At 48.3% G+C, this 12304-nt stretch overlaps 1 protein-coding gene across 7 annotated transcripts in view; it reads right to left on the bottom strand.

Annotated features, from left to right (window-relative positions):
• LOC135216064 (uncharacterized) overlaps positions 1-12304 on the bottom strand; it is a 146793-nt gene that overhangs the window by 8665 nt on the left and 125824 nt on the right. For all 7 annotated transcript variants that reach the window (XM_064251052.1, XM_064251048.1, XM_064251054.1 and 4 more), the window contains one exon: positions 5617-5946. In XM_064251052.1, the coding sequence (XP_064107122.1) occupies positions 5617-5919 (303 nt within the window). In that variant the 5' untranslated portion in view covers positions 5920-5946. The remainder of the gene's footprint in view (positions 1-5616; positions 5947-12304) is intronic.

The raw sequence follows: 12304 nt of genomic DNA, 5'->3' as shown, positions 1-12304 counted from the left end.
TTGTCTGAGCAGATCTCTCCTGAGTGGAAGAGATCTGATGAAGTCCACCGTCCATTCCAGTACCTCTGTGAACCATTCTTGAGTGGGCCAAAAGGGAGCGACCAGAGTAAGCTTCGTTCCTGTTGATGAGACGAACTTTCTCAATACTTCCCCCAGAATCTTGAATGGGGGAAACGCGTAGCTGTCTATCCCTGTCCAGTCTAGAAGGAGAGCGTCTACCGCTATTGGTCTCGGATCCGAAATGGAAGAGCAAAAGTTGTCCAGTCTCTTGTTCCAATTCGTGGCAAAAAGGTCTATGTGTGGTCTGCCCCAAAGGTTCCACAACATCTGGCAAACTTCTCGATGGAGAGTCCATTCTGTGGGGAGGACTTGATTTCTCCTGCTCAGCAGATCCGCCCTTACGTTCTTCTCTCCCTGAACAAATCTGGTGAGGAGCGTAATTCTCTCTCCTCTGCCCACAGCAACAGGTCTCTTGCTGTCTCGTACAGGGAGACGGAATGAGTCCCTCCCTGTTTCCTTATATATGCCAGCTGTGGTGTTGTCCGAGTTGACCTGGACCACTGAGCCTCTGACTTCTGGCTCGAAACTCCTCAGGGCCAGAAAGACTGCATTCAACTCCTTCTTGTTGATGTGCCAGTTCACCTGGTCCCTCTTCCAGGTACCTGACACTTCTTTCGCCCCTAGTGTTGCTCCCCATCCCGACTCTGACGCATCTGAGAACAACACTAGGCGCGGGTTTGGCTTTAGAAGAGACAAGCCTTTGTTCATTCTGAGTGGGGAAAAACCACCAACTCAGCTCCTTTTTTACCCCTTCTAGGATCGGGAAGGTGTCCGCAAGGTCTCCTGACCTCTGATCCCACATCCGCTTCAGGTAAAACTGAAGGGGTCTCAAGTGAAGCCTTCCTAGAGAGAAGAACTGTTCCAGCGAGGAAAGTGTCCCCAGCAGACTCAACCACTCCCTCGTGGAGCTTCGCTCTTTCTCTAAGAAGGTAGTCACTTTTTCCAAGACCCGTTCGATTCTTTCCGGGAATGGAAATGCTCGAAAAACCCGAGAATCCATCCGAATCCCCAGATACACCATGTTCTGACTGGGGTTCATCTGGGACTTCTCATGGTTTATCAGCAGTACAAGGGACTGTGTCATCCGTAATGTTACTTGCAAGTCCTCAGACATTGAACCTCCAACTTGGCGCGAATAAGCCAGTCGTCCAGATAAAGCAAGTGTCTCACCCCTTCCAGATGCAGCCACCTGGCTACATTCTTCATGAGCCCCATGAATACTTGTGGAGCTGTCGACAGGCCGAAGCACAAGGCCCTGAATTGGAAAATCTTTCCTTGTACCATGAATCTAATGTACTTCTTTGAAGATTGATGTATTGGTACATGGAAGTATGCATCCTGAAGATCCAGGGAAACCATCCAATCTCCCGGACGAAGAGCAGCGAGAACCGAAGAAGTTGTTTCCATGGAGAACTTCCTCTTCTCTACAAAACGATTCAAGGCGCTTACGTCCAAAACAGGTGTCCCCCCCCGCCCCCCGCCCCCAGGCTTTCGGTACTAGGAACAAGCAATTGTAGAATCCTTGGGAGTGGGGATCCTGAACTGGTTCTATGGCCTCCTTCTCCAGCATTTGCTCTACCAGTTGAAAAAGGGTTTGCTGAAGAATGGGGTCTTTGTACTTGGCTGAAAGCTCCCTTGGAGTTGTAGTTAAGGAAGGCCTTTCCTTGAAGGGGATGAGGTATCCTTTCCTCAGAATAGAGAGGGACCAGTTGTCCGTTCCTCTCTGTGCCCAGGCTTCCGCGAACTCGAGAAGCCTGGCACCTACTGTAGTCTGGAGGACTTGGTTCTTATTTAGCACTCTTGAAGGGCCTGATAGAGGACCTACCACGCATTTCTGGTTTCTTTCCTCTGAAAGAGGCTCTGTGTGAAGAGCCCCCTCGAAAGGGCTCTTGAGCAGGGAGTTTCTCCTTCCTGACGGAGGAAGCCGCTGGCCTCGCCTTCCTTGCAGACTGGGCCAACAGATCCTGAGTAGCCTTCTCCGCCAGGGAATGAGAAATGTCCTTCACCAATTTGTTCGGGAACAGCTGGTTTGAAAGGGGAGCGTAAAGCAAGGACGCCCTTTGGACCGGAGAAACGGATTTCGTCAGGAACGAGTTATACACTGCTCTCTTCTTCAGAACTCCTGCCCCGAAGAGAGAGGCCAGCTCCCCCGAACCGTCCCTTACTGCCTTGTCCATGCAAGAAAGAATAGAATTCAATTCCTCTGGGCCCAGAAATTCTGGGTCAAGAGTCTTCCTGGCCAATGCCCCAAGGGACCAATCTAAAAAGTTAAAAACTTCCAGTACTCGAAAGAGTCCCTTGAGGAAATGGTCCAGTTCAGTCATTCCCCACGTTGTCTTGGCCGTTGGAAGGGAGTGTCTCCTCACGGAATCCACCAAGGTGGAGAAGTCAGCTTCTGCCGATAAGGGGAGTCCCAACCCCATCGGTTCTCCTGTCTCGTACCAAACGCCCTGCTTGCCCGAGAGCTTGAAGGGAGGACAAGAAAAAACTGTTTTCCCTGCCTCCTCTTTGGATTTCAGCCAATCTCCAACTGCTTGCAAGGCTTTCTTCATCGATATGGTAGGGCGCATTTTCAAGAAGGAGGATCTCTTCGATGTCTTGGTGCTAGAGAAAAGAGACCGAGGAGAGGGAAGAGCAGCTGGGCTAAGCGAATCTCCGAGAGGCGCGCCTGTGAGGAGAGGCGCTTCTATCAGGCGAAACGCGTCTGCGAGGAGAGGAGCCTTTGGCAGGAGAATATCTCCTGTCTGGTGAATCGCGCCTGCTGCTGGGAAACGATCGTCTGGCTGGCGCCTTGTGCCTGGCTAGCGCCGAAAGTCTGGTCGGCGCCGAGAGCCTGCTAGGAGAGGCGCGTCTGAGAGGAGAGGCGCTTCTATCCGGCGACAAACACTTGCAAGGAGAGGGGGGCCTAACAGGAGTACAGCGTCTGCCAGGAGAATCGCGCCTGTGAGAAGGAGAGCGCCTAACAGGGGAGAGGCGCTTGGAACTTCTCAGAGAAGGGCTTCTGTCCCGAGAGGCACTCCTCTTGCGCGGAGGGAGCTTAGACTTCTTAATCGGGAGTGCGATGTCCTTCTTGCGGGGAGGGTCCTTAACGAGAGCACCCATCAACATAGACAGTTGTTCCTGCAGGTTGACAAGGATCCGCTTCGTAGAATCTTCCAGATCTCCTTCCGAAGGAGGAGAGAGAGGCTTTGAAGAGGAAGGAAGAGCCGAACGAGAAACAGGACTGACTGGGGCTCTCCTGGCTCTCTTCCTGTCCACAGGTGACTCCTCCGGGAAGCGCTCCGGGCTGGAGTCTAACAAACTGCTGGGAGCCTTCCAGGCTCTTTTCAAGGGACGAGACTCCTCAGCCGAACTCCATCCGCGCCTTGGAGAAGCCGAATCTGAAGAAGAAAAGCACTTCCTCAGGATGCCTTTCCTGTGGCGATCCATGGCAGTCTGGGTCAAAACAACAGAACCTGCCGAAGGGACGCCTGACTGGTGGGGATTCTCCACAACCTCCTTACGGCTTTCGACATTCCTCCTCCACTGGGCCTGGGAGTTTGGAAGAGGTCTAGACCTGGGAGCGTTGCGGAGCCGATCAGACTGCACTGCACTGGGAACACTGCACTCATTATGCACACTGCACTGGGAACACTGCACTCATTATGCACATCACTCTTACCTTGCATTGCAAGCATTTGTAACTCCATCCTGCGTATAGCGGCTTTCATATTAGCCATCTCCGAAGACGAATCTGCAGGTTCGGTGAAGGGAGAAGGAGCTGAAACTGTAGGAGATGATGCAAGAACTACATTTGGGTTAGGAACTAATGTGCCCTCAACTGGCTCGTTGGAACGAGACCTACTGGCGCTTCTGGAAGAAGCCTTCCTAACTCTGTCTCTCTCAAGCTTTCTCAAATACACAGAATGAGAATTCTATCCTTCCTCATTTAAACCTTCACATTCCGTACAAGGATTATTAATTGAACATTCATTCTCACGACACCTCATGCATACAGTGAGAGGATCTACCGAACCCTTCGGCAGTCTCACCTTACATCCTTCTATTACACACACACTATAAACATTACCAGAGTCAGACATTATAAGAGTAATCCAAAAGCAAAATCCTAAAACAATCCACAATAGCGTATGCCAAGCCAATGATCCAATACTTCACCAAAAGACAGTCCAAGAAGATCCACGGCAAACGAAAAACGAAAATCAAGTCAGGAGGAACCAACAACAGGTGTTGCTGGAACCGGCGACAGAGAAAATCTGATTAGAAAAAGGGAATGGTTCCTAGTCCCGCCACCCAGCGGCGGGAGGGTAGATCACCTGACCTACCTGTAGCGTGTCCCGCGAAATTTGAATTTCTGTCGGGACATCGGAGACTATAGCTAAGTATATATCTGCCGGGGAAGTTGCATGTACAAAAAAATTATTTCTGAAAATGTATCCCCGACTAACGACACCAAGAATATCGACTTAATCATATACTACCAGAATCAGAGGACGCGCAACCTTATTATGAAAAATAAACCCTCTCCACAGGTATGAGACCCCCCCAAGCAGAAGCACGTGGTGTACCAATATGCATGCCCAGTCTGCGAATGCAGCAGCACCTACGTAGATATGACTACCATGCACCTGTCTAAGAGAGACTCATGCAACACGCAAGAGGGGGCTATCAAGAATCACGCCCGCACCAAACATCAAGAGGCCATCATCTCCCGGGGTGTCAGGTAACCCCTAAACTCTGTTTTTTTCCATCTGTCCACCCGCCTGTGGTGTTTGCGTATGGTAACACTGCGTCCCGGGCTTTAGATAGTTACGCTATGTGTAAGTTTTAGGTAAATAAAAAGGATATCTGGGTGTACATTTGCAACTGAAAAGTGTTTTAATAATTTACTGTATGCGAATTACACCGTTAATATTCGAAATAGGATATTATTATAATTGTTGAATGTAAGCTGAATGTAACTATCTAAAGCCTGGGACACAGTGTTACCATACACAAACACCACAGGCAGGTGGACAGATGGAAAAAAACCGAGTATAGTTATCGGCGGACTCAGTTATCAGTAATTGGTTTTATGGCGCCTGTTTAGCGCTCACGATTTTCTGAACCATAATGTGTAGAATTCTGGTTATCGGCACCAATACATACTTAACAAAGGTGCCATTAACTGGTTAATGGCACCTAACTACTTTAATAATGTACAAAATTTCTCCAAAATTTCCAGGGGAACAGTGTGGCAGCATCTACTAAAATTCCTAGGATTCAATAAGGGAAGAGGAATCAGGCTACCAATTTCATCTTCCAACAGATCATTATCATTAGTTTCTAAAAGGCCAGAGGGGAATGGAAAGAGAATGAACTTAGGACAATGAACATCTAATAATTACTTTTTTATCTTAGGTCAAGAAACTTACTTTCCAGTAGCAAATACACCCCATCTCTTCACTAATTTCTTTCCAATAAAATTTGGAGGGTATTTTCTTAACAACAGACTTACACTATTAATAGGTTTAAGTGTTCAATTCACATACCTAATAAGAACAATACTGCACTTACTTTATGATTAGCATTTTTGTTTTTAGTTTTCTTCCAAGCCACACCACAAAACACGTAGTAGAAGTTGTTATCTTTTTCAACAGCTTTTTTTGTGATGCCTGATTGCATTAGATGGCCAAGGAAGTCAATGACAGAAGCTTGTGGGAGATTATTCTGTAGACAGTAGTTCCTATAAGCAATACCAAAATCTTTTCGCAAAATCTGATCCTCTTCATTTTTTGTAAAAAGAACTTGACTACGGATAAAACTTGAGAAGGAGCTTATACCACAGTAGCACTTGGGAAAGTGTATAAACGTATTCATAACAGAATGATGCACGTGGAAATATATCTGAAAAAGAAAAAGTCATAACTTGTACAAGAATGTTAAGCAGTATATTGATTTGCATAAAGTTTTGAATTAAAAAAAAATTAAAACTTCACTTTTAGCTAGTCATTAGAAGGCTTAGCAGAGAAATTTATATTACAACAATTTTGACATTTTGTAACATACAAATCATTGTCATGCATAAGCCACAATAATTTTTTATTTTATAAAGGGGAATGCTAGGTATACCTGCTGGTCTCTATACCAGAAGTGAATTTCAACATTAACATGAATTGATTGATACATGATAGTTGATGTTGCCACTTCTTAATCAAGTTGTATGGTGGGAATTTGTATTCAAATGTAGTTATAACTACAAATTAAACATATACTTATAACAACAAATTAAACAAATTTTTTAAAGTAATTTGTATTTCATAACATACATGCCTGAAGTCCTTTACATAAGTTTTAGCTAACGAATATACAATGGAACGGCCATTTAACTTTCAGACAAGGTTGTTAACTACTGACAATGGGAGGAAGCCCCATTCATTCATCAGTCTGCACTCCACTTTGCCTTCAGCTTCAAGACTAGGCCTAGTGCAGCCCTGTAGCCTTTTACAGCTGAGACGGAGAGGAGAGGAGCTTCTCTCGGCGAAGGTAGACGAGGAAGTCCATGACCTGCTGAAGAGTGGGTTGGACTGGTGAGTTACTAAGTCTACAACACCAACCACAGAGGACGGCCCACTTTCCCTGTTATACTGCTGCAGAGGACTGTCAGAGGTATCCTGCCACCTCTGTTGCTCCTCGACGAGAAGAACTTCTCACTCGCAAGAGATGGTGGATAACCTTCCCCTGTGAAGATACAGGGACTGTCTGGTAGTACCATTTGAAATGCAGTTGACACAGCAGGTTGTGCCATGGCAGAATCTCTCGGTGCCTCAGTGAGAAGAGCCAGGAGGTTGGGATATCAAACAGACTGGGGCCATTTGGGTGCCATGACAATTATCCAAAGATTCAAAGTGATTCACATCCTGCTGATCACAGTGATCCGCATCCTGCTGATCACAGTTTGAATCAAGCAAAACGGGGGAAAGGCGTACACCTCTAGGTTGTCCCACAGGTGTAAGAATGCATCCTCTGCAGTGGCCCACAGTTTCCAGCACAATGGAGCAGAAGGTCTCTAGCTCCCTGTTGAACTAGGTGGCGAACAAATCTGCGACTGGATACCTCAGTCTGAAAAGTCTTTCGCCACATCCTGGTGAAGGGACCATTTGGTTCTTATCAACTGATTCTGGTGGCTGAGCTTGTCTGCCACTACATTCCTCTTGCCTGGAATGTGGAATGTACCTGGCTGACGGCTCTACCAAGTAGGCTACTGCCCACTTGTCCATCTGCATTGTCAACTGGTGAAGCTCAAGGGAGGCGTGACCATCTTTGCTTGTTGACATACGCCACTACTGTGTTGTTGCTCATCAATACCACAGAGTGTCTAATCACACTTTCCCAAAACTCCAAAGCCACCAATCCAAGTCTTCCCCCACCTCCTGAGAGAGAGGAGCAAGGAATGACTGAGGATCATGCGACTGAGGATCATGCGACTGGGAATAGTACTCCCTGTCTCCACTGGCGAGACCAAAGGTCTGCGCAACCACCCATGAGGGACCAGCCTTTCCAACGACAATAGGTGACCCATCGCGACTTGTCAAAGCTGAGCAGGTTGCCTGTCACGGCAGGAACAGCCATGCTGCCTCTCTGAACCTGCTGACAAGAGAGTCTAAGGGGAAAACTTGCTGCTACCTTGTCTATCAGCATGCCCAGGTACGTCCTCTGCATGGGCTCGAGATCAGACTTCTCCTCTCCTGATTTATCAGAATCTCTAGATCCCCGCCAAAATTGAGGAGTCGATCCCTGTCATGTAGCGCTCACCAGGACTAGCCAATCGTCGAGATACGTACCTCAAAAAATATCACGTGCGAAACTGAAATTCACAAGGAATGTGCCCAAGACAAGCCAGGTTGAACACTATCATGAACTCCCGGGGGATGGTCGAGTCTGAAGCATACAGCCTTGAACTGGTAGACCTCCCTGATTGAAGCCAACACTAAATGTGTTGTCTCCATCTTGAACCGAGTCTGGCAAATGAATTGATCCGGGGAGAAGTCTTCTCTACAAGAAACTGCTGTAGAATCCTGGAGACCAGTCTGACATGACTTCTACAGTGCCCTTGCCCAGCATCTACTGCACTACTTCTACTGGTGCCTGGTGTTTCATGGATCCCACTACGTAGGATGGAAGACAGACCGGGTGGTTGGTGAGGGGTGGCAGAGACTCGAAGGGAAATAGATATCCCTCCAGAATGACATCCACTATCCAGGTCTCTGCTCCGTATTATTGCCAAGATGCCCAATGGCTCGAAAGGCACCCCAAACCAATGGAAGCAGTTGAAGGGAAATGCCAACCCTAGCATTTCCCCTTCTTACCTTTATTGCCCTTTCCTCAATGCAAGGGTGGCTGAAAGGGGGTGACGACCCTCCCTTTGAAAAGCAGAAGGGTGGGTTGTTTGTCGGGCTCCCTTGCAAGAGGAGGGCTTCTTTGGGGCAGAGGAGGTGCCAGCCAGACTTGAAGGTCTAACAGCAGTGGAGCTCAAAGGCCCTGATGCCTTCGCCACTGCCTGGTGAACAAGCCCGTCTTTGTCATCATCCCGACGCTTGTGCACTGCAGCATCTACCCGTTCCCTATTGAGGAGAGAGGTAGAACCCAGCAACGGTCCATTTCGCAAAGCCAATACTGACACTGAGCCAAGGGACCTGGTAACTCAAGAGAAGACAGCATCACATCTCTTGAGTCCCAGGTTTGCCCACAGGTTTGCCATCTGGTGGGCCAGGTAGGTGATAGCCCCACCCCCAGACTGACACATTCTCCCAAAGGCTGAGTCTTCCCTTGGAACAATGGCCCCAAGAAGAACCGGTGACCTTAGACGCTGTGAATGACCACAGGTCTAGCCAGCAGACTGCCTGTAGTTTCCATGGTTTGTTTTTGTTTGTTTGTTTGTTTGACTGATGTTTTTGCGTTGCATGGAACCAGTGGTTATTTAACAACGGGACCAACGGCTTTACGTGACTTCCGAACCACTTCGAGAGTGAATTTCTATCACCAGAAATGCACATCTCTCACTCGAATGGCAGAGAATCAAACTCGCGACCACCAAAGTGGGACGCCAACACCATACCAACCACGCCACTGAGGCGCTGTAGAGTTGCCATGGTAGTAGCTTTCAAAGTCCCTGCTTCCTGTTGAGAGACAAAAACACACTCACTCATCAGGTGCTGCAGTAACAGACCCGGACTGAGGCTGAGCAGGACCGGGTCCACTTGCCTGGTCGGTAGAAGCCTCTCCGAGGGTGTGTAGAAGCGCCTCTTGTGAGGTAGAGGAGGAAGCATTCTATCCAAAAGATTGGACCTAAGTGAATTCTCCAAGGAAGTCCTATCGAGGCCCTGGGTTCCCTCGCGAGTCCCCAGATGGATTCCAGGCAGGAAGGGTGGTCTCCTGAAGAGGAGGCCGTGGCTACTTCCCCCAGACCGTTGCGCTGATGTATCAGAAAAGGTCCTCTGTATCTCAGGGGTGTCCGAGTCTCTAGGGAAAGGACCATCAAGCCCTTCGAGTGAACAGTCGCCCTGATCTACTCTCTCCTGAGGGAGAATCTCACCAGACCCCCTTGATCCTTCCTCAACGATGCAGGCATGCGTCAGGTGGGGCTCTAATACCCCTCCAGGAACATAAGCTCCAGATGCTGAATCCTGTGGAGAGCCCTCCACAAGATTCATACTATGTATTAGCCTCGCCCCTTCTGGTGCAGCTCAAGGAAGTAGAGGGAATATGAGAGGAGGATCGGATGCTCTCACCCCTCCTAGCAGCGTTGCTGTCAGGAGGGGTGAGCTGTGCCCTTGCACCAACCCACAGTGGTGACGGGCATTGCTCTGGGAGAGCATGGTCACCTCGGTATGACGCTTTCCCGAGGAGAAGGCAGAGATTCTCACCGTGCTGTAGCAGCATCTTCGAGGCTGAAATCTCTAGCAAAGAGAACTATACAGGGGACCTCCTCTTAGCTCCTCCAGATGTCCTAACCCGGGGGACAGTGACATCAACCCTGCCTCCTGGCAAAGAACCAGGCTTGGTTTTTCCAGGTAGGTCCAAGCCATGGCTTGGTCCCTTCTCTCACCTCGAGGCACTGCCATGGTGGAGAGAAGACTCCCAGTCCCCGACTGTGGATGTAAGACCTCCCTTGGAAGGTTGCACATTTGGAGAAACTCGCAAATGAGTTTCTAACACGAACCCGGTCCCGCGGGGAGCGCCCTTAGAACTAGGGACTGGAGAATGAGCCTTGGTTTGAGCTCCAAAGGCTCCCGAGACTTTTGAACCTTGGGACTGACTTGGTTTTCCTCTCCTAAAGGAGAGGGAAAGCCAACTATGTATATCCTTCCTGGAGGGAGGATGCTGACCCTTACAAGTCTCAAGGCGAGACTTCTTAGGGGCGGAGAAGCTACCTTTCCCTTCTTAGGCCATGAAGCCTTTGAAGGGGGAGGCGAGGAGGCAGCAGACGATGACACCTTCCTCAATCTCTTATTCTTCGCCTTTCTCTTCGACAGTTTCTGCAGGAAAACAGTCAGGGCCGCCCGAAGAGCATCAGCTAACATAGTACCAGAAGCGGAGGCAGGAGCGGGTCTGTGGGCAGGTGCAGGGTCAGCAACAGGGGTAGGGGCAGGTTCTGTCGCAAGATCATTATCAGGCCCACATGAGCAGGGATAATGGCAGGCATGGCAGGTGATGACACGTCTGTCACTATCGATGGAGACAGAAGTGAAGAAGGTAATCTGGATACTGCCAGCAGTGCCACCTCAAAACCAGGAAGAGGTGGCACTGCAGGCACTGGAAGGTTCAGTGATGGCATATGGTGCCACGTACCCATCATAAGTCAGACATATGTCCATGGGGTTGTGGGACCCTACCAGGTGCGGAGGAGCATAGTAACCTGGCTGCATAATGGTTGCTGTGGTGGTAGTAGCAAAAGTGTGGTTAGCAGAGCTGCTGGATCCTCTGTTTTTGTAAGTGAACAGAGCTTCTAACGACAGCGGACCTACGAGCCTAAGGGAAGACCATGCTTGGCCTAGTCCTAACACCTCACCTGCAGAAGAAAAAGTCGGGTTAGTAGGGGGGTCCCTCAGGAGGACCCTCAAAGTGAGAAGAAGCCCTAAGAGGTGCATTGCCAAGATCCACAACCAAAACCTCCCTTTCTTCTTTTCCCTCCGACTCATCAGTGGAAGAAGCAGAGAGAAAGAGAGAGGCCTCCTGTGAAGGGATAGCAGAGAGCACAAGGTGGTTGCAAAGAGAGAGGAAGGAGGAAGAGGTGTCAGCTACCGTAGAAGTGGTAGGGGGCGTATTACTCCTTACCACAGGCTTAGGCTTCCTTACATATCTCCTTGCGGCATACTTTCCCAACGGGATGCAGAACAAACAGAACACACTGCAAACATACTATCGTTATTACACTCACACCCAGCACAGGCTGCAAATCTAAGGTTTGTGTATTCATCACAACACACACATATACAACCAATATATTCACAATTATACTAAATGTAGTAAGGAAACATCCACCTGGATTGAACAACAAAGAAATCAACAAAACAACAGTCAGGTAGAGAGGAGTGTACACACGTCTTTCCACTACAATGGCCAAGAGCAACTTGGAATGTTTACTTCCAGTTGTTGGGACTACCAATGACTGGACAGAGGGACTAGAAATGACCGGACGGGTAGTTATCTACCGAACCACATTGTTTGAAGATTTCAGTGGCCGTGTCCAAGCTAAGCCTAAAACACTTTCTATCGTAAAGGACCAATGGTTTATAAATTGTGTTGGAACAAGCATAACATTGGTTCTAAAATGGTGCAAAGTAAATAGACATAGAAATAATGGAAAGAGAAAGGAGTGTCTTATACAAATCATGAATGAAACCCCAAATTTGAGAGTCACCGAGAGAGAGATAGGTATTGAATCGTCCTTAAAAGAACTTTGCGCCAAAAGCTCCCCTACAACGGTGTGCATGCTCGACAGCATTAGGAATAGTAGTAGCAGCAGCAACTGGGATTTGCCTTTGAGACGGCAACCCTTGTCAGTTTATTAGTCTTTATTTGCGCTTTTTTTTTTTTTTTTCTAATGTCATATACAGTAAGGTGAAGCAGGGTTTGTTGTGTATTCATCACAACACATACTTACACAACCAATATATTCACAATTATACTAAAAGCAATAAGGAAAAATCCATTAGAATTTATGTCCAGTCGGAGGGCAGGGGACTACCAATGACCAGTCTGG

Source organism: Macrobrachium nipponense, chromosome 6 (genome assembly GCF_015104395.2).
Source record: "Macrobrachium nipponense isolate FS-2020 chromosome 6, ASM1510439v2, whole genome shotgun sequence".
NCBI lineage: Eukaryota > Metazoa > Arthropoda > Malacostraca > Decapoda > Palaemonidae > Macrobrachium > Macrobrachium nipponense.
This window is presented reverse-complemented; position numbering and strand designations above follow the sequence as displayed.